This window comes from Halichoerus grypus, chromosome 10, assembly GCF_964656455.1.
Source record: "Halichoerus grypus chromosome 10, mHalGry1.hap1.1, whole genome shotgun sequence".
NCBI classification, from domain to species: Eukaryota; Metazoa; Chordata; class Mammalia; order Carnivora; family Phocidae; genus Halichoerus; species Halichoerus grypus.
Genome location: NC_135721.1, coordinates 72,728,504 through 72,756,457, shown reverse-complemented (window position 1 = coordinate 72,756,457; position 27,954 = coordinate 72,728,504). Strand labels below are relative to the sequence as shown.

The 27,954-nt window shown below is 35.4% G+C and overlaps 1 protein-coding gene across 2 annotated transcripts in view; it reads right to left on the bottom strand.

Annotated features, from left to right (window-relative positions):
• SRBD1 (S1 RNA binding domain 1) overlaps positions 1-27,954 on the bottom strand; it is a 207,856-nt gene that overhangs the window by 97,307 nt on the left and 82,595 nt on the right. For both annotated transcript variants that reach the window (XM_078056613.1, XM_078056614.1), the window contains exon 15: positions 2,149-2,240. In XM_078056613.1, coding sequence (XP_077912739.1) covers positions 2,149-2,240 — 92 coding nt within the window. The remainder of the gene's footprint in view (positions 1-2,148; positions 2,241-27,954) is intronic.

Sequence of the window (27,954 nt, the reverse complement as noted above, 5' to 3'; positions counted from 1 at the left end):
ACGGAGGGCTGAAAGGGAAAACCCACACCCATCGGTAGGACAGGTCTCAAATGAAGTATGAAGTCATCCCTGGCATCAATTACTAGGAAAGGAGTTCCAGTGAGAAATGAGGAATTGGGAAGGAAGTGAACCCTAGAAAATCAAGAGTGGAGACTCAGTTTCTTTCAATATTTGCCACCAGGATCAGTCCTTGAAGGCTCAAAATATCTAGGTGGATGTTTCGAGTTGATATGGATCAACCTAGACATTGACATGTGCAGAGAATCCCAAATTGAAGACACAACCAGACTTTGGAATCTGAGTAATTCGGACCATATAATGATTCTTCTTTTTTATTATCTCCTATTTTCAGAGAGTCTTGTTGGAATGTTGTAATCTTGTCTCACCTATAACACTGTTGACAGTTACGCATCCACACAGGCCAGTGGTGAAAAGGAAACAGTCAACCCCTTAGCAGTGGGAGGTCTAAGAGACTGTCACTTCCTAGACAATATTTCTTTCAAATGTTCTTTTGGAAGATTATCTTTCAGTGTCAACTTGAAAGGTTCTGAATTTTATTTTTTTTTTGAGAGAGAGAGAGAGAGCGCACGCACACGGGGCAGGGGCAGAGGGAGAGGGAGAGGAAGAGAGAGAATTTTAAGCAGGCTCCACCCTCAACCTGGACCCCAACATGGGGCTCAATCTCAGAACCCTGATATCACCTGAGCCAAAATCAAGAGTCGGACACTTGACTGAGCCACGTAGGCGCCCCTGAATTTTTTTTTTAAGAAAGAAAAGTATCCTTTTATTATACAAGTACACAAGTATTATATATGCACTTATTGATTAGGTGGACTCTTTAAGCCTTGGTTTATGAGAATAAAACAAAATAATCTGGTAATGCATTTACCACAATGTTTCACGTATATTGAGTGCTTAAAAAAATTAGTATTAGCAGCTCCCACTATGATTACTATATCTCCTCCTCCTACAATTATTAATGCTATTGTTATTACAAGGTAAGTACCAAAAGAACACATGGGAAGGAGGCAGAGACCACACTGAGTGCTGTGATAGGGAAAAGCTTCACAGAAGGACCAAGATTTTGAGCTGGGATCTGAGTTTGAGAAGATGATCATTTTAGACAGAGGATGATATCATGGAAAAAACAATTGAAGGGAAACTACAAGCTCTTTTGGATGTAAGAAATAAGATTTTTAGCCTCAGACTAATGCAAAAATTTTCAAATGTGTATCTCCAAGTATAGATTTTAAGAACAGCCAATGAACTTGATGAGAATATTTAAGGAATATTTTATTTTTTTAAAAGATTTTATTTATTTGAGAGAGAAAGAGAGTGCACGAGCACAGAAGAGCAGGGTGAGGGGCAGAGGGAGAAGCAGACTCCCCGCTGAGCAGGAAGACCAATGTGGGGCTTGATTCCCGAACTCTGGGATCATGACCTGAGCCAAAGGCAGATGCTTAACCGACTGAGCCACCCAGGTGCCCCTTAAGGAAAAATTTTAAATAAAAAGTCCCTTTCTAACAAAGCAGTCTAAATATCCTGCTATTACACAGAGAAATGATCTGACCAGATTTAATAATTTCCTTATAATACAAATTACTTTCACTAGATGTATCAAAGTATCTCAATTTCTTCACACACAAGATTTTAACTATTCCACAAAACAGAAACCAAAGCAACTTAATACAACTAAAATCAAAGCAGGCTGTTTTAAACATTAATGACTGCCCCTATTAGCAAGACAAGAGAAACTGGTCATTTGACAAATACTTAGCAAGAAACTGTGCATATTTATATATTTGCACAATATTTATGTTAATATATTATTTTTTGTCAATAAAAAGCTGTAATAAATAATATTTTGTAGTAGTAATAAGAGATCTGGAGTATTTTATTAATTTTATTATTAACTCTCAAGCACCTAATTTTACTAAAGATGTTTTGGGCTAATTTTTTACTATACTCTTTAAAAACACTATTCTTCCTCTTCTTTTCCATAATTCCAACTATTATCCCAATCAGCCATTTTCTTTCTAACATGCTAATTTTTACGCATATATCTCCTAAATTTTCTTGCTTGCTAAAAACAGAAGTCCTTCAAAATATCAAAACCACATGCTTTTGTGATGGCCCATAGTTTCTTACCTGCACTTCTCAAATTAGGGTCCAGCCCTGGCATCTCTTTGTTAGCTTCAGGGCTGACACTGTAGATTGATGCCCCTGCTTCACTGACGATACTGAGAAGAAAGAAAAGGGGGAATATCATTTTCCAAACTTTCTGCCTGGTCAAAGAAAATTAATGAATAAGACTGGGCATCATAAGGAAAAAAACTGCAGGGCTAACTGCTCTCTTTATATTTCAATGGTACCTATAGCATTTAATTTTTCATAAACATCAAGTAATCAAGTAAGGTTTGTGTTTGCCACAGAGGACATACACAGGTTTAAATCCATAATGAATTCATTCAGTTGTTTTCTGTCAGTAGTAATGATAGAGTTTATAGATGAATACAAAGGATCCTTTCCCCTAATGCCAACTTTGAATTTCTAGTATATACTGAGATTCTTTATGTTTATAATCTATTATTAACACTTATGACTCCCAACTGAATTAATCATTCTAAAGCATCATGGAGAGCACATACATGTGTGTGGATATGTGCACATGTGGATATATACAAAAACCACTGCCATAAACACTGCCATGATCACTACTCAATTATAATGAACAACCACAATGTGAATAGGAAAGGGATCAGATAGGATATTATCCCACTTCTTTTCAGGAGGTCTGAAATCATCCTTTTAGTAAACTCGAAGCCTTTCACTTCAGGCAGGTGTTAAACCATTTATTTAATCAAAGCATCACACATATTATCCTCTTCTTTGGCTCCAAATACTTTACAAACCACGATGGGAACACTCTTTTACAGTGGACAAGTATATAGTAGTTGACATCACTACAGTTTATTCAACATTTTTCAGTTAGAGGTTTCCTTTTTTCAGATTTTATTTTTTCTGAGAGAGAGAGAGAGAGAGAGCGCGCGTGTGCACGTGCACAAGCGGGGGCGGGTTTGGGTAGGGCAGAGGAAGAGGGAGAAGCAGACTCCCCACTGGGTGGGGAGCCAGATACAGGGCTCGATCCCAGGACCCTGAGATCATGACCTGAGCCAAAGTCAGACACTTAATAGCCTGAGCCATCCAGGTGCCCCTAAGTTAGAGGTATTCTCTATGACATAATATGCAAAGAAACATCATCTACCCAAAGTATTCATGATACCTGTGGCTCTACCACAAGACCATCTAGGTGTCAAGACTCAAAAGCAGAAACATGTTTGTGCTTTTTAATCCACTCTCAGAAACTTCTTCCTTTCTCTGTTCCTCAATATTTACTTTAATTGTGAGACAAGTTTAGTGGATAACTTTTAACATATTGCCCCATTGTAACAGCTGAACACTGACAAGGAAAGTGTGAAAAAGTTAGTTTGCTACCCCTGTCTTTGAAGAACTCTTGACTGAACTTAGACAACAATCATAGCCACCAAGACTTGAGAAGATTATTTTGGGGAACATGAAGATTTATATTTTTTGCAACCAAGTCTACTGTCCTAAATTTCATAATAGGAAAAATGAACACTCTGTAATTGTTTACCCTCATCAATACTATCATCATGGTACAGAAAGAGGTAATTGAGTGCATATTACACACAAAGTACAAAACCAACCACTTTGTAGACATTATCTCATTTAATCCTTTTATGGTGATTTTTTTAAACAGATAAGTAATATGCCCAAAGTCATTTGGCTGGTAAGCTACTGAGCTGAATTTGAACTCTCATCTGCTTTAAACCTAAGTCTGAACTCTTAACCAGCACACATAAGTAATTTCTGAATAGCTTCAGAAACCTCTCATTAAAATGAAAACCCAGGGGTACCTGGGTGGCTCAGTCCGTTAAGTGGCTGCCTTCAGCTCAGATCATGATCCCAGGGTCCTGGGATCGAGCCCCGCGTCAGGCTCCCTGCTCAGCAGAGAGCCTGCTTCTCCCTCTCCCTCTGCCTGCCTTTCTGCCTACTTGTGCTCTCTCTCTATGTCTCTGTCAAATAAGTGAATGAAATCTTAAAAAAAAAAAATGAAAACCCATACTTTTGTGCTAAATAAGTGTAATAACATCTTTTTAAGGAAGAACCATTTTCTTCCTTTCTTATGTGTCTAAGGTAGAATCTAAAGCACGTAGAAGGTCAAATATATTTTATAATTTCAGAGATGGACTTTAAAATTAAAAAGAAATTGTGCTTTTTCTCCAAAATAAGATTTAGATTCTGCTCATCTTCTATGTAATGATCAAGGAGAAAATGTAATGTCAAATAAAGCTTGAAGTGAAGAAAATTCTTAGTGTGGCATAACAGGATGTTAAAACCAACACTCTAAAGGGATTTTTTTCAGTTCCATTATAGTGGCACTTTCTAACCAGGGGCCCTTGGTCCTCTGGGCAGGGAGAAACAGGATTAATTAAAACTGCATACAAAATACCCTTGTTTATGCATTTTTTTCCCTAGGAAAAGGGATTATAGTTTTCAGTGATTACTTAAAGAAACCCATAACCCCTGAAAAAGTTAGGAAGCACCATCACAGGATAAGAATATTCAGTCACTGGTCATGGAAAATATGGTTTCAAACACAAATCACTCAGTCTAACAAAGTTTTTTCTAAAAAAACTCGAGTATCCATGAAGTGCAGGCTGGACCTATTATTAAGGGAAAAGAATATTTTTAAAAAATTCACCACAAATTTATTTTCTATCATTTCAAGAAGACTCCAAAATTGCCACTGTAAAAGGAAGTGAAGTGGTAAATAAAAAATTCCAATTAACTGTGGCTTTTAGCAGTTTGGTACCTGAGAATTTGCTGGGTGATTCACTGTCTCTTGGAAGTTAAAATTCTCAATAGACTGAGGGGAACTGTTGCAAAGAAAAACACTCAGATAATAAATATTCCTCCAAATACCACACTGCCACTTCTTTTAAACAGAGGAATACAAAACAGATGTGACATACTGCACTGAAAGATTTTAGATTAACATTAATATTAAATCAATACAAAATGTAGTAAATTTCATATGCTTTCGTTATTAGACAGCATGGGTCCAATAAACAGGTCACTACTAAGCACAGAACAGAATGCTCCAATAATCTAAATGAACAGAAAAACCTCAACACTGATTTCTTATACAACATATAAGGACCTAAGAAGTTTATGTGGCAGGAATTAAATGAAACAAATCAAGCTGAGATTGGTGATTTTTTCCAGGAGAAGTTGTGAAGAATAAAAGTTTATAATGATCCCACTCCCATTTTGTTCATTCCCATCTGGATGTCAAGGATAGAGACTAAAAAAGTATGCTAGATTTTATAAGCCACTTTCTGTTTATTGCCAAGTTTTCCAATAAACTATAGAAAAGTATTCCAATTATCTCTAATATATTTTGAGAAAAGCAAAAATGAACTTTACATAAAATTCAGACAGCTCATGATTTAATAAATATTATATTCCACAAAACAAATTTCTCTCAGGTATAAAGAAACCAGGCTCATAATGTTAGCAACTTGATTACTTTATTTCGCCATAAAGCAGACAAGACTCTGAGCAGGATTTATTATTTGGAGGGAATTTAACTGACACAGTTGTAAATGAACTGAAGGGTCAATATTATTACAGTGCTCTGAAGCCCCTTCAAACTGCTAGTGCATACAAATAGTTAAATGCATACATATAGTATCTCAAGTGTTAAAAATATGTAAGTACATTTCAGAAGCTACCATTGGACTTACATTTTACCAGATACATATGTTAATGTGCTAATGCTCTATAATTAAATAGGTATTTTTAAAAACAATCAAATTCAGCACGATTTTAGGGTCTTTTTTACTTAAAAAAAAAAAATACAAACCATACACTCAAAACTAAAAAGCAAGTGAAATGCCCACAATATGGATGCATATACTTTTAAATCCATTTTTAAAAATTTTAATAAAAACTCTTAAGTTAAAAATGCTAAAATGTTATATCTCAAGTAAAATTCAATGACATTACATAAATTGACCATTTATCAATATAATTTATTTTTTTAAAAGATATGTTTAAATTACGCAATTTAAGTGTCTTCTGCTAAAACAGACTGTATGTTGATGAATCTTTTAAACCTGGTTTACAAGCAGTTTTCTTATAGTGACTATTTGTTCTGACAATAAAGAGAATGGCAATTTCTTTTACCAAATTGAGATGGGGTGGGGATTCTTTTCATGAGACAGGGAAACTAGCTGTTTGTTTTTTTAAGTTACTAGGCTAATAGTTTTCACATTCATTTACAAGGTTACATGATGTCTCCTCTCTTCTTCCCATTTCCCAAATACGAAAATAGTTTTGTTATTTTCTCTTATTTTAAAATAAATCACATGCTTCCTTATGTTAACAGGAGAAATTTAATTCAAAGATAATCTATTTAAATGAAAATGCAGTTATTTATTAAGATATTAAAATCAGCCAGGATATATTGCTTGAATCAATAAAAACTGATATGTTCTTAATTCTTTTCAAAAGTACATTAGAATTCCTCAAACTTTACTGTTACCTAACAGCTTTCTTCTGCCCACCAAAAAATATGCACTAAATAGCTTCTACATTAAATGCACAGCTTATTTCACTAAAGTTTTTAAAAACAATTTATCTAAAAACCGTTCTTCCAAATTTTCAGACTGAGAAACATTCATACGGAGAGAGTAAATGGCTTGACCTAAGTTTCCCAACGAGTAATAGAAAGTGCTAAAACAGCTAGCCAACAGAGACCTTGATTCTGTGCCCTGCACATGAGATAACCCATTCTGAAGTATGAAAGGATGGCTGTTGTACTTTAGGGATAGGAGACAAAGCCAAAACCAAACCACCGTGAATAAAAGGGGGTCTAGGATTTAATGTTTAAAGGATAAAGCTTATTTCTAAGAAAATATCAAAGCAATTTTCAGTTCCTGTATTTAATGATGAACTGTCATTTCAGGGAGTCTCAAATGAGCAATATACAGCCGCTTTAAAAACCAGGGTAACCTGGTGATAAGGAAGCAAAGAAACAAGCAAAATCATACGCTGTTAAAGACGTTTAAACTGTAGAACTCTTTCGGATGGTAGCTTGAAAATACAGATCAAGTTATAAAAATATGCAATCTTTCTGAATCAGCTATTACATTTTTAAGAATTCATACAAAAGAAATTTTAAAATACACAAAAAAATGAAAAACTGCTATTCAAGCTTTTACTGAAAGAAACTGAAAATCAAAACACCTATCATTACAGGGTTCATTAAATGAAAAACTATACTGTCACTAAAAATTAGTTATAAAATATTAAGTGAAAAAAAATGGTTATATGACTATGAGACCAACTCTGATATTTTAAAATATAGACCTATATAAAAAGAAGAAAAAAGAAAATTTATGTAATATAATGTTAATAGTATTTAATTGAGTTATTCCTTTGACTGCATTCTCGTTTCTTTAAGTTTTTCTGCAATAGCCATGTAATATTTGTAAAAAGAAAAAGTTTAAAATTTAAGTTTAAAATAACAATTGTTAATTGGCCAGGAAATGGGATATTACATAATGCCCAACATTTTCTTTTATTCTACCAAACTTTCTTGAATAGTTATTAAAGTTATTTTGAACTTAATCTGGGTAAACATGATGAAAAATTTTACAAGAAATTACATATTATATATCCTTAAGTTTTACTCAGTCCTTGGCCTCTGAACCCACCACCCAAGTTATCCTTTATGATCGCCAAGGCACAATCAATTCACTACCCACAACGTACAAGATGTGAAGCGACAGAGTAGTGTGCCAGGAAAGTAGTGTGTGTGGAAAAAACACTGAAAGCAAAATATCGCGAAGGAGAAAAAGAGAGAAAAGACATACAAGCTCAAGATTTCAATGGCACCAAGAAGTTTACCTTTAGATATGTAACACTGGCACCATCTGGTGGAAGACCAGTTAGAAAGAATTCAATTGCCAGTTTAAAAAAAAAAAAACAAACAAGAATTCTAAGCCTTCTTTCAAAAGATGAGCATTTTTCAAAGAGAGTAAGCCTAGCAATGGTACAGTAATCACACAGAGGACCCATAATAAGCCTGGGAGAACTTAAAATGTCTACCAAACGTGTATGTACTCCCCGACGGACATCCTACCATATCTTATCCACAGAGGAAGATTTCAACAGTACAGAATTCCCTCGGCTACCTTTCCTTCAGTGCCCCATACCACATCAGATGAAAAGAACACTTTCCAGCCACAAAGGAAACCCCAAAAAGGAAGACCCAAATTAGCAACTATGCAGCAGAACTTTAATTTAGAGTTTAAATTTCCTCAGAGCTACCTATCCTTCTGTGCTATAAATACACGAACAGTATTGAGCACGAGAATCTGATTCTGCTCTTTAGCATCAGAGGTTTATGTGCACAGTGATACCGAGCCTCTACAGTGGACCAGTGTGGCAAAACATTACACTGAAATCACTGTTACTGCTGGCAGTAGGCCATTCAATGACAGAGATGATCACTGGTATCTTCAAATGCTGTTATAGGGGAAAGCAAATCAACAAACTGAAAGACAAAGAGGATGGAGAGCTTGTCTCCCATCTGGAAGCTGGGTCCCTCCACTGAGGTAGAAGCTACTTCCAACCAAGAATGGCACCAGCATAAATGATCATCTCCGCTACTCTCCACAGTAAGCATCCCTTTTATTCTCTCTTTCCCTTCCCTTCACCTTCTTCTGCTTTCCTTTTTAAAAATCCCTCCTCTATTTCTTTTGTTTTCCCCATCTACATTTGAGACCAACCAGAAGTTGTTACAAGTACTGCATGATACCACTAAGGGAGCTCAAGAAAAAGCTGCCATAAGGCCTGGAGCCTGCGTAGTGTCAGACTAAGCAGAAGGACAGGCCCCCCTGCCTCCAACACAAGAAAATGGGGCAAAGAGAGGAGCACTAACTACAGAAGAAAGTGTTGTCTGCAGCAGTAAACACTGTAACTGTAAACATTCCATGTTCATGACTGACAAGACACAAAAACTAAGAGGGCAGGGAATAAAGACTGACCTGATTTTATAGTGAAAATGTCCTTTGATCAACATTTTGAAATCTATTGCTCTAAAGATCAACCTACTTGCCAATACCCCACCCCACACCAAAAAGTATGCTTCTCCTGATTCTTACATTTTACTCCAAAACTGCCCATTACTCATATAATAACCAATTATCTGTATTTGTTTATTCTTCAAATGCAATTCTATTCAGATATAAATTTGAGAGTTGCATAGAGAATTGTGTTGAATTTTCTTACAAAGGGAAAAATTTGCCTCATTAACTCATCTTTTCACCTTTTCTAGCTTATATACATTACGCAAGTTTATCCACTAGTAAATATGAAGAGTGCAGATTGTTATGGCATAGACTTTTTAGAATGAAACTTATCTCAAAATATTTTATTCCTTTATCATCCATCCAATAACAGAAGTCAGAATCGGAATTACCAATTTAGAGATATAATATTCTAATATTTTGCTAATAGTAAGTGTTCAATAATGTCATACTAATTATTAAAAGTTTTAAGAACAGTAACAAAAAGGAGAGAAGCAAAGGAAACGAGACAATGAAAAGTAAAATAAAAACAATAATTAAAAAGAGAAACAGAGGCTGAGACCTACTTTGCCAGCGAGTAGTAGCCCCGTTCTTATTACCCACAGTGGAATAAAGTTTTGGAAACAGCAATGGTTTATGCTACATTCCCTAATACTCTTCTAAATATTACCATTGACAATCTCAGTGAACTCCACTAATAAACGATGCACACTGATTGGCTTGCATACCTTGTTACCCATTCCTCCTTTTCTCCCTTCTCATATTTGTTTTATTCCTAACCGTCCAAACCCCTACTTTCCTCTGAAGTGAATTTATACCTTGGCAGAAGTCATTGCCAGTCCCGGCTCCCTTGCCCCGTTAAGGGAGACCCTATCTACAAACTTCATCTTACACATGCACCAGCTAGCAGCCTGGAGTAGCCTCAACCTTCAAAATTTCCTTTGGCCACCCAGATAATGCTGGGGGGAGGGGGGAGAAAAAACAAACCTGAACACACATGCCAGGCATAAGACCACTACTCTAGGTCAACCAATTTTCTAATCGTAGTTTTTAAAGGTACACTGAACAGATGGAGGGAGAGAATGAATTTCAGTTCAGCTAACTGCTCCATTTACTTCTTTATCTATAGTCAGATCTTTACTTTTTTGGGATCACTGCACATTTCTGGCTCTGCTATATTACACTGTGTAAATATTTAGGAGAAATAATTCCTTTCAAGGATCTAAACTTCCACTGTCGTTATGGCAAATGAACCTGTTTATGCTATGTTTGTTAAGTAACAGTAAGCCTAAAAGAACACAGGAATTTACTAACATGTGTGGTACACAAACATCACAATCATAAAGCTTCTCGTGGGGACATAGCAAGAACATGAAAGGCCAGTTTATTTTTATTCCCATTGCCCTGTAATTTTCTTTAGCTCTACTACAACAGTCCTTAATTCAAACCTTTCCTGCAGTTACAGGAACAGAGTAGACTGAATGTACATAAACTATACCCCAAACTACCCTCATCTCCATGTGCCCTTCCGTGATTCTAGAACAATGGTTCTCAAACTTGATCCTGCATCACAATCAGCTGCAGGCTGTTAAACCGAAGCTAGATGGGCCCCACCCCCAGAGTTTCTGCTTCACTGGGGCCAATAATTTGCATTACTAACAAATTCTCTGGTGATACTGATGCTGCTAGTCCTGGGACCACACTTTCTGTTTTACGGTTTTATTGAGGTATGATTTACATTTCATAAAGTTCACCCATCTTAAGTGTATAATTCAATGACTTTTAGTAAATGTTATACAACCATCACCAAAAAACAATCTCAGAACATTTCCATCCCCAAGACAGTGTGTGCCCATTTACAGTTCTCATTCCTACCTCCAGCCCCAGGTATCCACTTTCTATTTTCTGTCTCTATATATTCACCTCATCTGGACATTTCCTATAAATGTAATCATAAAATATATGGTCATCTATGTCTGGCTTCTTCACTTATGATGTTTTTGAGATTCTTCCATGTTGTTGCATCAGTGTTTCCTTTTTATTGCTGAACAGTATTCCACTGTTCTATATATACCACATTTTATTTATCTACTCATCAGTCGATGGACTCTGGGGTTCATTCCAGTTTTCTGTTATTAAGAATAATGCTGCTACAAATATCCATGTACAAATCTTTGTGTTGGACACACATTTCATTTCTCTTAGACAGATTTCCAGGAGTAGAAATGCTAAAGTATAAATTTATGCTTAATTTTAAAAGAAACTGCCTTGGTGCAATGAATGAGTGCTGCAGTTTATTCATTTCCATGACGATACTTGTTATCGTTTGTCTTTTTGAATAGCTATTCTAGTAGTTATTAAGTAGTATCTTCTTGTAGTTTCATTTACATTTCTTTAATTAATGATGCTGAACATTTATTCAAGTATATGTTGACCTTTTCTAATCTTCTATAATCTGTTGCTCATTTTTAATGGGCTTGTCTGCTTGTGATCGAGTCATAAGTGTTCTTTATGTATTATAAATACAAGTCTTTAACAGACACGTGATTTGCATACATTTTCTCCCAAATTTTGGCTTGCCCTGTCATTTTCTTAATGGTATTTTGAAACACAACAGTTTTTAATTTTGATGAAGTCTGAAATGATACTTTAAGAACCACTGTTCTAAAGCTTCAAAAATTCAAAAGAAATACCAAACCCTTGAAAAATGTGAAAGCTTAGTGGTTTCCCATCTGCATAAGCAAATGTAAATGTCACTCATATCCACTTTTCTGTTTTGTTTCCTTTTAGCAAAGCCTATTACAACTATCATCCTAAATATATTCACCATTTTCAGGAGGAAAAGAAAATTTGCAACTAACTGGCTTTAATATATTATGGAATGAAAAATTCAGCTGCAAATATTCCGAGCTATTTGGAATAGTGGATGGAATGCCAGCACTAAAGAATACGAACTTCTGAGCCAGTGTTTTCAGAATCATTGATCAGTCCTATGGCTTTTAATGCTGTGCTTAAAGCTTGTAAGAAATATGTCTACACAATAATGGGAACAAAGATAAATGGTGTACCATGGTAGAGGGTATAGAGAAAAGAGCATTCCCTGAAAGATACATTTGATTTATCTTGATGTTTTTGTCTGATTTTATTAGCCTTCTTCACTGAAGATTTAAAGATAATTAATATATCACTACAGCCCTTTCTTTGTTGAAAAGCTATTGAACTTTAAATTAACTTTAAATTAAAAGGAGCCAAAGATGGCAACCAAAGTTCTAATCCTGTCTAGGACCATAACTTGCAAATGTACGAAACACACCTCAAAAAAATACCAGATAGGTTTAATTCAGGTAGAAGCAATGGTAAGATTAGTAGTTTCTAAGGTGAAACCCAAAATACTCTATGTTTATTCCTTGATGATTATCCACATCCAAAAAGGAAATCATAAGATTAAGAAGCTTACTCAACATTATTTCTATAATCATGACCTGAGCCACATATTCTGTGATTTTATGGAAAAACCTTAACAATAGGAAGGATCCAGTTAAAAGATGAAGAAAATCCATTTAGGTTTGCAACAAGAGTCCTTCTTTATATAATTCAAGTTAACATAGGATGTGAAGCAAGAAGCTTTGTTCACTGTAGAACTACCAGGCTTCTACTAAAATGTTTTCAAATATTTATGTTCCAATACATGGATACTGTTGATAACATAAAAGCCATTAGTCCTCACTGCCTTCCAATTGCTGGAGATGTATTTTATATTTCTACTAACTTTTGTATATTACACTACAAGGAACAAGACTATCAGCCAATATTCATCCTCCCTTTTCCACTGAGCCACTTCAAGCCACTTCAAAGGAAGCTGTCCAAAGAGATGCCAGAAGATACAGTTTCACAGGTGATCCACAGCCTCTGAACACAGTCTGGCTCCCAATAACTTAACTTTTAGGAATCTTCTCTTTTGTATTTTTTTGCAATTGAAAATACCTAGAGTCAGTGGAACTTCTTTCCCAAATTATAGGGTATCACCATCTCTGTGATGTTACTGGGCTTGAGATCCAACATAAAGATCAAGATAAGAGAAACAGAAGAAAGAGTTTACTCAATAGCACATAGCCAATTATGATTTATCCATAAAACTGAAAGGTAAGGATAAGCAAAATATAATAGTGTTTTAAGCCTTCATTTTGTACCAGAGTTCAACTTCTTTCCTCAGTCATTTAGATACCAGTTACCACAAGGAACAAACTAATCAGGTTGGCACTTCTGTCTTTTATTCACCAATCTTTCCTCTGGGTGGCTCAAGGTAGAAAAAAAGAGAAACAACAGGGACCTCAAACAGGATGTCTTACTCCTGGCCATTTAAGATTTGACAATCATTAGTGTGTGCATATAGATGGCAATATGATCATAACAGAAGCTCATCCTTGAAAATCTGCAATTTCCTAGTGAGGTTCTTAATAAAAATGAGGAATACAGAGGAGCACTCTGCCCTGACTCTCACCGTTTATCCAGTGAAATCCATAAAATAATCACTAAAACCTTTGTTTATACAAATAGCAAATCAGTATCACACCAAATAGGTATAAAGGAGAGTAAGAACACACAAACACATACGAACTTCTACACAAACCCCGTGTGCTCTCCAAAGTTGGGAGAATTGTACCATTTCGGCAATTTATCCATGTATGAACAAATGCCCTCAGTTGATTCCTGGGAAAGGGAAGAATGATCAGTTATATCTGTCTTCACCTTGCCTGCGAATCTTGACATTTTTCAGCAAGTAAAAGTTCCAAATGGCAGGTGTCAGAAGGCCTTAGCCTCACATGTGGTACCAGAAGGCAGGAAAGCAGCAGCAGCATGTGGTCATGTCAGAGCCACACAGAAGCTGCCTAGAGAGCACATTCTGAAAAGAGCAAACCTCAGACATGGTTAAATCAATCTAGTGCCAGATGCCACTACTGGAACAAACCTCACTGCCAAAGATTAGCTGCCCAAAGAAACATTCAACTCAAGACTCTCACAAAAGGGAAAATAGCTGAATGCAATGGCACCTGTCCATATCCTGTCCGTCTGATAATTTGGTCAAACTAGACCCTTCCATGCAGAGAAGACAATGGCCACAGAATCCTTTGCTTAGTCTACAGATGGGTATTATTTTTGCAAGGCCCTTTTCAGTTATTCTAAAGCAATAATACAAATCTGCTGCATTTGCATAATTATAGCTTTTTGAAAGTGCTTTAAGATCTACTAACTCTAACTTCCTATAAGGAAGTCAGGATCACAAGTACCTCTTCATTTTACCTATGGAGTAAGAGAGAACCAAAGAACTCAAGTTAGGCCAAGATCATCTGAAACCAAGACTTAAAAAGAAAAAATCATCTCGAGAACTGTTCGGCCAGACTTCTTTCTGTTTAGATATCTACTCTCTGTCTGTTCCTCCCTCTCAATCATCTTTTCACAGGTTTTCACAATAATAAGAAAGTTTTAGAACTTTTTGAAAGTTGTTTGTGAAGGTCAATCAATAATCATTTCGTTCCCAGAGATTAATGTGATTGGCATGATGGTCTCTGTTTCTTCTCAGATCTCACTCTTAAGAAACAGTAATGATTTCTGAGGAATATTCAAAGCAGGAGATGCTGAAGAAGCACAAAATATGTCAATTGTTTAGGGTGGAACATTCACTATCAGGTCATCTGGTTAGATACATCAGAAACTAAACAAACTAGGATTCTCACTCAGAGGAGCAGTACACAATATAATGATATAATCCACAGAAAAGAAAACCCATTATCATTAGGATTTTATGCTCTATTTGAATATACAAAGGGATCACTGTGCCAAAGACTGTTACGTCAAAACACCTGATTTACTCCCATACCTCAAAGGACAAAGCATAAACATGAACCAGGACTTCACTTGGATTCAAGTTATAAATTGTTTTTTTCCTGCATTTTTACTTACTATGGCTACACCACTGAAATTCATTTATTTGCCATATACTTGTGCCTGTTTCCACACTAAAACAGTTCACTGGAATCTACGTTATCTCGTCTTGCCTTCTAAGCAACCAGCAAGTACTATTCTTCAACTGTTTGCAGTTGCTCACATGATTTTTTCAACTTCGTATTTTTAGATCTTATTCTGATCTATATTCAGATCTTATTTTTATGTAAAGGATAAAAGTAAATATCAACACACACCCACATTCACTTAAGGACTCAGAGTACTCTCACATATATATTCTACTACTTGAAATCAAAGGTATTAAATACAACTTAAAAATAAATTAAAGTAAAATTTTCTAAATTAACTTCTTGCTCATCAGTTAATCTGAAGGTTTTCATTTCTGTAAAACAAGTTATTTTGGTATGATTATTTTCCATGTCTGCTATCTTTTTTCCTATACACTTTGCTAACTTAATTGATTCCAGTGTTTTTCTGCTTTACCCATTGAAATAGAGGGATTTGTTTCTTCATTTATATTAATAAAAACCAATTTGTGTTCACGTTTGGGGTATAGCAAAGATGAGGGTTGGTGAAAACAAAGTGTGAAGCTGTTGTCAAGGAACGATTGCTCAAAATCATGCAAATGGTAAATAGACACATGAAATGGACATACTCTGCACTAGAATCAGATCTGGCACAAATTTCAACTAAACACAAGCAGAACTAGGACAAGCCATATAGAGGTATCTCATAATTTTCAGTATCATGAAAACAGTCATCAGTTTCACTCCCCAAAAAAGAGTGAGCACAAACTCAGGCATTTCAATGCTAGTTGGCTAATGATGCAATCTCTTCAGTTAAACAGAAGAACAAAAGAAAAGCCTTATGAAAATCACTGAATGTTCTCTGAAACTTAAAAATAAATCCATATGCAGTCAGTTCTCTCTTTGGATCTCTAAAATTTTCTAATACCTCTGATGGTCTCCCTGGCCATTTTAAATATTGGGCCTTATTTTTGGCAAATGTATTTTATCTCAACAATCCTCGATATTAAGAAAATCATAAGCAGGAAGAAAAGGACTCTAAAACCAACAAATGAATAAACATAACCTCCTGGTCTAATCTTACCTAAAAGTAATGACATCTCCCCCATTCCTTCATAAAATTTCCTGCCCCCAATTTTTAAAACCTGGCCATAGATATTTACGTAATTTTAAAAACACAACATACTAAAGTTGGATTGTTCAGATGTTTAGTCACACTGTAACCTACAGGTATATATATATATGTGTACATATATATATATATATATACACACTCTTTAAAATTAAAAACAAATCTAAAAATAACACAAAAAAGAAGAAAGCTAAAGCTGTGTTCTTGAGATTCCCAAAGGTAAGAAAGGAAAAGAAAGTTATAGCTGTCACTTAATATGTACTTAACACCATGTGTAAAGAAAATCTGCGATATAATCTGATCCTGAAGAATTTAAACTACAGACTTCCTGATTCTCCAGTGCTGGCAATCACCTCCAACAGTAACTGTGCACAATGGCTGAAAAAGCTTTTAAAATTATTTTATTTCCCCTAAGTTTGTTTAAGTATGAAGTCTCTATTCCAAAGTAAATTTTAAATGACTTGATGTTGTTCTAAAAATTTATTTTATATCAAAGGGCTCCAATGAATTTTTTTCTGTTAATTTCAAGTTTTCTAACTCAAACTTGAATGATTGTAAGTCAAATTACAATCGCTAAAGTAATGTTAATGTAGCACATCACATACTGGGGAGTCATATTCCAACATCATTTTCATTTGAAAGTTATAAAAACAAAAACAAAAACATTAGAATACAAACCCAAGTGTATGTTAATGTAACTACGACTTTTTCTTTTTTTTTTTTAAGATTTTATTTATTTATTTGACACAGAAAGAGCACAAGTAGGCAGAGTGGTAGACTGAGGGAGAGGGAGAAGCAGGCTCTCCGCTGAGCAGGGAGCCCGATGTGGGGCTCGATCCCAGGACTCTGGGATCATGACCTGAGCCAAAGGCAGCCGCCCAACCAACTGAGCCACCCAGGCACCCCTATGACTTTTTAATTCTTAGAGGAAAATTGGATAGTGTTGTTTCTTCTTTATGTGCAGTTATAAACACTGGACTGCTAAATGTAATAAATGACTTTACTAAAAATAGATATAAAAATGATTTAAATCATAAGTCTTTATGAAACAAAATAAATTATAGACAGGCATTCTTACACAGTGATATGGAAGATGTTAACTTTTTCACCATATTTAAATGGTAGGGAAAAGAAAAAGAAAGAGGAGAGAAACGGAGGGAGGGGAGGCAAGGGAAGTAGACAGATAAATGTTTTCGAGAGAGAGAGAGAAAGAGAGCGAGTACACACATATGCGTACATGACTGGCAAATCCATTAAAATAGGTTTTTTTCCCCACTAAAATATGTAGGATACAAACTAATAATGGCTTGTAAAGAAGTAACAGAATGTAACCAATCGACCCAAAGCAGTCTACTTTGCCAAGCCATCAACCCACCGCACTCTCAGGGGGATAGACTGGTAGTAAAATGAATGCATTTTCCTCACCTGGAATAAATCACTATCATCATGAGCAAGTTTGAGAGTATCCATTTCTAACCTTATCTGGTGGTTAAAAAACAAAACCTCACGTATTAGAAACACATGCACACACAAAGAAGAAACTAAAAATCACTTTTACCTTTTCTTTCAATCTATTTCCCAGGCTTAGAAACCAGGCTTCTGTCAACAGATATTTTTCAAACACCCATTTCAGTTCCAATTTGGCCCTTAAAATATTCCCCAATATACTTGGAGAAATGCAGGTTTCTCAGATATTTTTAAGAAATAATGAGCAAGCATGCTTGTGTGTGTGTGTGTGTGTGTGTGTGTGTGTGTGTACACTTCATATTTGCTTCAAGATTTAACTTCACCATTTAAAAATGTAAATCTTCCATTATACAGATATAAACAGATCACTTGTATCTGAAACTAGTCTATTCCACCACTTTCAAATGCCAGGAACAAAATTTTAAAGCAAATAATACTTCTGAGTTAGAAAGAGATAGACTATAATATAATTAAAGAATAAAGAGGCATAAAATTTACACATTTTATACCTAAATTTATTGTTCTTATGGAAAGCTGTGTTTTCATCACAAAGGTAAGAATTTATGGCATCAGCCCCCACATCTTAATATGTATGGGGGAAAAAAGTCTTTCAACTGTGTAAGAATAATTTAGGTGAAGCTCCTATGAAAAACCTGCCAAGCTTGAGCTATCATATTAAATGGATCGCAGGGTTTACAAAATGCTACAGACATTCAAAGGCATTCCCTGCACCGGTATCACAACCCTAGCGAGAGAAGACTTCACTTCAGGCACATGTCTAAGTCATTTTTCTGAATTGTTTCTTGTCAAATTAAAATGTCAAAAATTATTCTATCAAATGCTGTCCCTAAGGAATGTAAGCTCAACCCAAAGAGCAGCTACCAATTAGTAAAGTCGGGCCTTTTAATGGGGAAAAATTTTCTTTTTCTATTGATAACTGAAATTAGCAGGGTCCAAAAAGAAAAGTTTCATCTCAGCAGTTAGTTTAAGTGCTACTGATAGCTATAATCACATGCAGGCTGCAATTCCTTTTCAATTGAAAAAAAGCAATTGAATTGCTTTTCAAATGAACAAATACAAAGAAAAAAGAGAAACACAAGTGTTTTCATAGTGAATGACTGCCTAGGATTACTGAGTTATAAAAAGCCAAGGTTAGAGACCCAGATATACATGAGTATTGTGAACTAACAAACCAAAGTCAAATGAAATCCTTGCTCACTCTTTTGACAAGGTCAGTGCACTCATCCCTTAGCACAAGAACTGATTGAATTTCAAGTTACAGAAGGTGCTTCAGGAAAATAAAATCCACCACAAATCATTTAATGTTCCTCTACTGCCTTGGATGAACAAATAAAATCCTCTAAGGAAAACATTTCCTGTTCACTCCGTTGTTTTCCAAAAGCTGCATATCACTCGGACTGCCTTGTGGAAGTGTTCATTCATTAGCAGCATAAGTGTGCAGATGCAATAAATGTTCTTTGGCAGCCAATCACACTGTATCTTTTTTACCTGAAAGTCCAGATGAATTTATACAGTACAATTATCTGTAATTTACCCACAGAGGTAGAAGTCATGTTCATCTACTAGAAAGAGCTATTGATTGTCCATAAACTTCCCCCCAAAAGTTCTAAAATTTGATTTCAAAGGACAGAAATATAAGCAACAGGACAAACAAGCTCACAGAAAAAAACTGTTTACATGAGGCATGCATCCAAGTTATCTAGGCTTACAATTTGGCAAAAGTCATTGTATGACCTGGACTACTAAAGTAATCAAAAGATTTTAACTGTGGCAAGGGACAATGTTAGAAGCAAAAAGTCAATGGTATATATTCCCATGTATATATTCCTTCTGCACTTTTCACCGAAAGCCTCTTTGATTTGAAATATCAAACATTTCCCAATGTTGTTGCTTTTTAAAGTCTCCATTCCCAGAGACTAAGTTTCTTGGCTTTGTGGCTCAAGCAATGACAAACAGATCATTTCCTATTCACTCTACTTACCTCATCATCAACAAGACTGCTAGAATCCAGTTATGTTAAGAATTATTTCAACAGCCACCTTCAATTACAAATGTTTGACATGATCACAGACTTCCAATGCTAATCCCCTTTCAAGTTGAAATACCCACATAAGGGCCCTTTGAGACACACAGCATGGCTATTTTCTTCACTTTGCCTTATCCTGCAAAGCAGCTGAAATACACTTGAATCTTTTCTCTCCACCCCCATCACTACCATCCATCTCTTAGGCAAAGTAGCATGCAGACCCACATGCTTTTGTCAGGACAAAAGTGTTTTCATGGTTAAAACACTGTTTTTCTAAGTATGCTTCTAAGTCTGAAGGCCGTTTAAAGAAAGGAAAAGAAAATCTCCATGTTATTGACTCTTCTTTCCCCAAGTTTTCTACCTATAGACTACATTTCCTTAGTTTACATATATTTGCATGACCTTAGTATACTTAATTTTCAGAGCCCTACTGCTAACCACAATTCTGGACTTAGAAACTCTCAGTCTGGTCTATTCAAGGAGAATACCCATCACTTACCCCAGATGGAAAGAAAACCTGAATCCATAAAAAATAATCCTATCAACATACTAAACTATACTTATCTGCTGAAGAGATTTTTTAAATTTCAAAGAATAACAACAATTTTCTGGCACATCAAATTCAGGCATTTATGCCAAGAGCATATATCGAAGTCTCTACTATTTCCAAGTGACAATCAACCTGGGCTTTGAACAAAAAGAGGATGATTTTGCTTTATGTGTAGGTGGATTCATGAAAGTCTGCTTTTAACCTGAATTTTCGTAAGTCAAATTCCATTTTAAATGCAACAAGGCAGCTCACTAGCTAAAGGAGCAGAAAGTGAAATTTTAATAGTGCAAAAAATTAATTGGTAAAACAATTGATCATCCCTTCCATTATGAGCTTTTAACTTGTGATTTTGTGTTTAGAATTTGCATAATTGAATTATACTTTTCTTTAAGCCTGTACCATACCTATATGAGTCATGGAAACATGAACCTCTGTGCTTTACTATTAGAAGAAACAAAGGTCTGTCCTCCTTAACCTACAGCTAGTTTATGTTCCCAAGGGAAATGGGAAGAGGTAAAAACCCCTATTGAGGACCAAGCAAGAATACAATAATCACTCACAAATTACCCTTGGAGCACACCCCCTCAGCTAAGAGGAAGCGAAATCTGAAAGTGAAGGAATCAGGATATGTCACCCCCAAATTTGCCACTTTGACAGAATAATTATTTTAAGCTGAAGGAATCTGAGAAACAGCAGGCACAGGAAGGACTCTCTAACCTTCCTTCCCCCTGAAGCAGGTCATAAGACTCTCATGTCAGAGCTGTCTTCCCTGTATCTGAGGAAAGGAGCATCCTTATCTCTGAAGGTGGAGGGATGCCGGGAAACCCAATAGACAGGTCTTGCTAAGTTTCCACCAGTTTACTACCCTAAGCTCATACCCTTTTTGTCCTAACATGTTTTTCCACTTTCCACTCTTCATCAAACCTAGTAAAAACACTCAGTCTTAACCATTTCTTTGGGTCTTCATTCCCTCATGAACGCTCATGTTCCACATAAAACTTATATGAAATAAATGTGCATGCTTTTTTTCTGTTAATCTGTTTTTGTCAGTTTAATTTTCAGACCCAGCCAGGGACTTTCTAGCCTCAAAACTGCCCACTTATATAACATGGGCTAGTTTACCCCAGAAGTCCACTCCTCCAGAATGCTTTCTTAAAAAAAATGACCAGTTGAAATAGTTTCACCTTAGCATTGAGACAACTTTAGTTCCTGCTGAATTCTAAAACATTTAAAAGTGGAAGAGGATGGGAAACTCAAGAGGTGTTCTATTCCACTACCTTAATAAAAAACTATTTGAGGGTCGACAAAGAACAAAATCTGGCTGGCTTGATCACTGAGTCTCATGCCCCTTTTGGAACATGAGGACTTGGATGAGGTCTTTGAGGGTATTCTGACTCCAATACTATATGATGCATGATTTGGGGAAATTCTTTAATGCTAAAAAAATATGAAAATGGATTAATCTAAATATAAACTCAGTCTTGTTCAGAAGTTTTTTGCTATTGTCTCCATCTTTTCCAAATGAACAAAGATAAAAGATTAAATTAAGAGTGTTAAAAATAGGCAAGTTTATTCCCTTAAGTCAAACTTTCTAGAAACACCTACCATATTTGTAAAGATTTTATTTATTTATTTGAGAGAGAGTGAGTGAGAGAGAGAGAGAGAGAGAGAGCATGAGAGGGGGGAGGGTCAGAGGGAGAAGCAGACTGCTCAGCAGACTGAGCAGGGAGCCTGATGCAGGACTCGATCCCATGACCTGAGCCGATGGCAGTCACTTAACCGACCAAGCCACCCAGGCGCTCCAACACCTACCACATTTAAACAATAAAGAGGTAAAAAAGCATGTGTGCTGGAAACAGCATGAGATTTAAGATCAGATAACCTGGACCTAAGTCCCCATTCCACTAAGTCTTTGATCCATACCATCCTGCAGTCTAGTTTCCTCACCTGTAAAATGCAAATAATACTTAACAACTAGGGGCTTCCTGTTAGAAATAAATAAGAATAGGTGTAAAGGTACTTGAAAGCTATAGTAAAGCCATGGGATGGTATTACAAAAAAGTCTGAATTAAAGAATTTACTAAAATCTACTTTTTTTTCACCTGTAAAAAAAGGACATCATGATTTAGGAAAGAAACACACATCAGAACACAAAATAATTTACTATAAAGTAAAAATATTTTCCAAGTAAAACTCCTAAAGTCAATATTTGAAGGCAAGTTTCCTGATTTTTGATTGAAGTAACCTTTCGTCTACAAACAATTTGAAATTCTTACTGAGAGTAATTCCCAGTTCATGAAATCACATTCTACAAAGCAATGACCTACTGACAAAGCAAATAAGCAGGAATAATTTGTTGTGGTAAGGTATCATCGTGGCTAATCAGCAGTACTAAATAATACAAGTATAACTTCACAAGTAAACGTGTATTAATCTCAAAAAACATGTGAGAGATAAAATTTATGTGGCAACCCACTTATGAAAGAAAAGGAAAAAGAAAGGGTTATTTTACTGCCATACAGTATTTCCTAAAATGCAAAAACACCATTCAGAAACACATCCCAACACAAATAATTTAACTATGACTTAGTTTAGTTAGCTTCTGAGCTAAAATTAGGCAGAAAAACAATTTTCTTACATGCCTACATAATCCATGACTGGAATGAAAACAAATACACATCACACTTCTGTACCCTTTTCAGCAAGAATAAAATGGAATGGGGGATGTTGGAACTGTCTGAGACCTTCTGGCTCCATCATTATGGAAATCAATGACTATTCTGACTCAGGGTTTCCAGAGGAAATATCTATTTTCATCACAGTCTCTCTCAAAGTGTTCCAATTCTCATTTAAACCATTTTTAAAATCACTAACAACTTCCTTATACCTTCAAATGTTATAGCACTAACAATTTTCAAAGCATTTTCAACCCAAAACTCCAAGTCTGTCTTAGATTATGAACAGCTATGATAGACCATATTCTTTATCAAATATCTTTATTTGGTCCTTTTATCATTGGATGTCACTTTCATTTTAAAAGGAATTTCTGTATCTCGTGAGAAAACCTACTACTGAGCAATATGACTGAGACACTTGGAAACTAACAGTGCTTTAAACTCAAGAACGGCAAATTCGGTGAGAATCTGGGAATAAGAAAGAGTAGATGAGATGATATCCTACGGACATGAAGTGTGGAGGCACTTCAGAATGAAATGGGACTTCTTATGAGTTACTGAGTAGTAGCACTTACAGGGTCCAACACTGTTGTGCTACAATATGTATTAGTTTTCTTTAATTGTCACAACAACCCTGTTGTTATCCCATACAACAGCTGAGGAAACTGAGGTATAGAGAGGTTGCACAATTTGCTGATGTTTATACAACTAGTCAGTGGCAGGGTTACAGTAAGAATACATAGTGTGACCTAAGAGCCCATATTCTTAACCATTATTTTGAGCTATGTCCAATATTCAGCACAATGCAGATATCTCATTAATCTTCATATTCCTGAGAGGCAGATATTACTCTAATTTTACTAATTAGAAAATTGAAGGTCAGAATAAAGAAACTTTCCCAAAGTCAGACAGCTAGCAAGGAACAGAGCTGAGGTTCAAACCTGAGACTATAGGACTCTGAAGTCTATGCTCCTAGACTTAGCATTAGGCATCTCACCTACTAAAGAGGCAGAGACTCCTCCACCACCACAACCTCTCACCAATCATTGTGATATTTATTTCTCCTCCTCTGGCTCTTCTATGCAACACAGATTCTTCAAGGAATCTACTGAATATTTAACTAATTATCCACAACACCTCCCAACTTCCTTGAGCACTTGCTAGGAGACTTATTTTGATAAAGTCCAATTTATCTATTTTTTTCTTCTGTTGCTCATGCTTTTGGGGGTCATATGTAAGAGTCCTCTGCCAAATTTAAGGTCAAGAAGATTTACTCCTATGTTTTCTTCTAAGAGTTTTATAGTTCTAGCTTTTATATTCAGGTCTTTGATCCCTTTTAAGTTAATTTGGGTATATGCCATAAGGAAAGAGTTGAATTTCATTCTTTTTTTATGTGGCTATCCAATTGTGCCACCAACATTTGTTGAAAAGACTACTCTTTCCCCACTGAATGATCTTGGCACTCTTGCTGAAATCAGTTGGTCAAAGAAATGAAGGTTCATCTATGGACTCTCGGCTCTACTCCATTGATTTATATGTCTGTCCTTGTGCCACTTACCACATTGTCTTGATGATCATTGTTTTACAGTAAGTTTTGAAATCAGAAAATGTGAGTCTTTCTTCCACTTTGTTCTTTTCTGAGGTTGTTTTGGCTATTCAGGATCCTTTGCAATTCCATATGAATTTTAGAATCATTTGTCAATTTGACAAAGAATTCAGCTGAGATTCTGATAGGGATTGCACTGCATAAGGAGATCAGTCTGGGGAATACTGCCATTTTAACAATATGTCTTCCAATCCATGAACTTGTGAGGTCTTTCCATTAATTTAGACCTTCTCAAATTTCTTTCAATAATGTTTTGTAGTTTTCAGAGTAAGTTTTATACTTCTTTTGTTAAATTCACTGCTAGGTATTTTAATCTTCTGGATGCTATTAAAAATGGAATTTTCTTACTTCATTTTTGGATTGTTCAAGTATATAGAAATATAATTGGCAAATGGCAGTTGCCAAGTGGCAAGACCACTTGGTCTAGTATCTTGCAACCCTGCTGAACATTTTAATTAGTTGAACAGGTTTTTTTTTTTTTTTTTTTTAGTATATTTTTTAGTATTTTCTACATATAAGATCATGTCATCTCCGAACAGAGATAGTTTTATTTCTTCTTTTCCATCTGGATATTGTTTATTTTATTTTTTGCCTAACTGCCCTTGCTAGAACCCAATACAATGTTGAATAGAAGTGGTCAGAATAGAATCCTTATCTTGTTCCTGTTCTTAGGGAAAAGTATCTAGTCTTTCACCATTAACTGTGATGTTAGCTGTGAGTTTCTTCACATGCCATTTATCTGGTTGAGTTCTTCTAATCTTTGTTTTCTTGGTGTTATTATCATGAGAAGATGTTAGATTTTGTCAAATGGTTTTTCTGTGTCTACTGAGGTGATCATATGAATTTTGTTTTTTATTCTGTTGATATGATCTATTACATTAACTGATTTTTGGATGTTTTTAACCAACTTTACATTTTGGGGATAAGTCTCTCTTGATCATGGTGTGTTGTTTTATGGGTTGCTAGATTTGGTTTGCCAATATGTTGTTCAGAATTTTTACATTCATATTCATAACTGATACTGGTCTGTAGTTTTCTTGGTCTGGTTTTGGTATCAGGGTAATATTGGCCTCACAGAATAAGGTCTCAGAAGTGTTCCTCCTGCATTTTAGAGGAGTGTGTGAGGAATTAGTATGGTTGTCTATTCGTTTTAATATGTGGTAGAGTTCAGTGGTAAAGCCATCTGGACCTGGTTTTTCTTTGTGGGGTTTTTTTTTTTTTTTTTACTAATTCACTATTTTTATTTAATATAGGTCTATTCAGATCATCTATTTTTTCTTGAGTCATTTTTAGTAGTTTGTGTCTTTTCAGAATTTGTCCATTTCATCTAAGTTATCTAATTTATTGGTATACAATTTTTCTTATTATTCCTTTGTAATCATTTTTATTTTTGGAAAGTTAGTAGTAATGTCCTCTTTTCCATTTCTGATTTTAAGGATTTTAGTCTTCTCTTTTTTTCTTGGTGAGTCTAGTTAATGGCTTGTCCATGCTGTTGATACTTTCTAAGAACCAACTTTTGATTTCATTGCCATTTCATTGCATTTGTTTTTCTCGTCTATATTTCATTAATTTATGTTCTATTCTTTATTTCCTTTCTTCTTCTTTTCTCTCTCCTGCTTTAAGTTTAGTTTGCTTTTCTTTATTCAGTGTCATGTGGAAGGTTAAGTTTTTTAATTTGAGACTTCTTTTTCAACAAAGGCATTTACAGCTATAAGCTTTCCTCCCAACACTCCTTTAGCTGTATCCCATAAAGGTTGGTATGTTATGTATCTATTTTCATTCAATGTGTTTTCTAATTTTTTTTATTTCTTCTTTGATTATTTAGGATTAATAAGTTAGTATTGTTCAATTTCCATATATTTGTGAATTTCCCAAATTTCTAATTTCTATTTTCATTCCATTGTGCTTATAGAACATACTTTGTATTGTTTGTATCCTCTTATATTTTATTTATTTGTTTATCATCACTGCTTTAAATTTTGTCTTTACTGTGGTAAAGTATTCATAACATATTTTTAATCATTTTAACCATTCAAAAGTGTACAATTCAGTTACATTAAATACACTGTTAAATGTTTAACAGTTACCAGTACCTTATATAAGTGGAATCATGCCATATTTGTCTTGTGTCTGGCTTCTTCATGTACTTATTGACTATTTGTATCTCTTCTTTGGAGAAATATCTATTCAAGTCCTTTATTCATTTTTTAATTGGGTTGTCTGGCTTTCTGGTACAGAGTTGTGGGAGTTCTTTACATAAAATTCTGGAACCGGCACTCTCTTCTGTTGCTTCTCTAGATCTCTATAGGTTTTTGGCTGCATCCTGGTGGTAAATGTGGAGATCTTCTAGTTGTCATCAAAGATGCCAAAAACAAACTGCTCTTTGGCAATTTGTGTGAACAGGTGTGAATCCACTTTCTCACAAGGCATCCTGGACTGAAGGGGTATCTCTTCCAGATACTCTTCAGTGAAACCAGATTCAGAGCTTGAGCAGATATACTCCTGCAGGCATATGCCTGATTTGAACCAACAACAGCACAGAAGTACCACTGAGGCCCAGGGCCTGCTGCTGCCTCTGCACTACTCACTGCTGACTGCTTGATGGGCCCTCTTTGACATCTGGAAATGCTTTCTTTTGACTAGTAATTGCCTGGGATATAATTTTCCATTCTTTTACTTTTGTCATTTCTGTGTCTCATGTTTTAGATATATTTTTTTAAACATGAAGAGCAACTTTATAAGGCTGCTACAAGGATTAAATGAGTTAATGTATGAAAGTATTTAAAAGATTGCACCACTGCTATGTAAGAGAGGCAAATTCCATCCTCCCTGAAGAAAAACACATTAAATCCAGGCATCAAAGATTTTAGAGTTAAAATTCCAGGGAAAATGAATACACAATTTAAAAAAATCACATAATGCATGTGCCTAAGTCAGCAGAAGTAACAAAATTTGCTTCTGAACCAGCAAACACACAGTTGTTGGAATTATCACATGAAGAATATAGTGTATGTATGCCGAATATATTTAAGGAAATAAAAGAGTATGCAGTGGGGGAGATGGAGCACAATGAAAATGTGCTTAATCAAAGATAACCTTGTAAAGTCCTTAAATGGCCATCTGGAAGCACAACGGGCCAGATGAACTTCTTGTTCCTCTTTTCCTTTGGTAAAGGCCTTCTCTTCCCTGAGCTAACAAAGCAAAAGTTTAGTCTGAAAGGGGTGGGGTGTGAGGTAAGGTGGTGGTATGAGCAAAGGGGTAGCCACACTGTACAGCCAAGGACCCTTATACCAACATTTACTGAT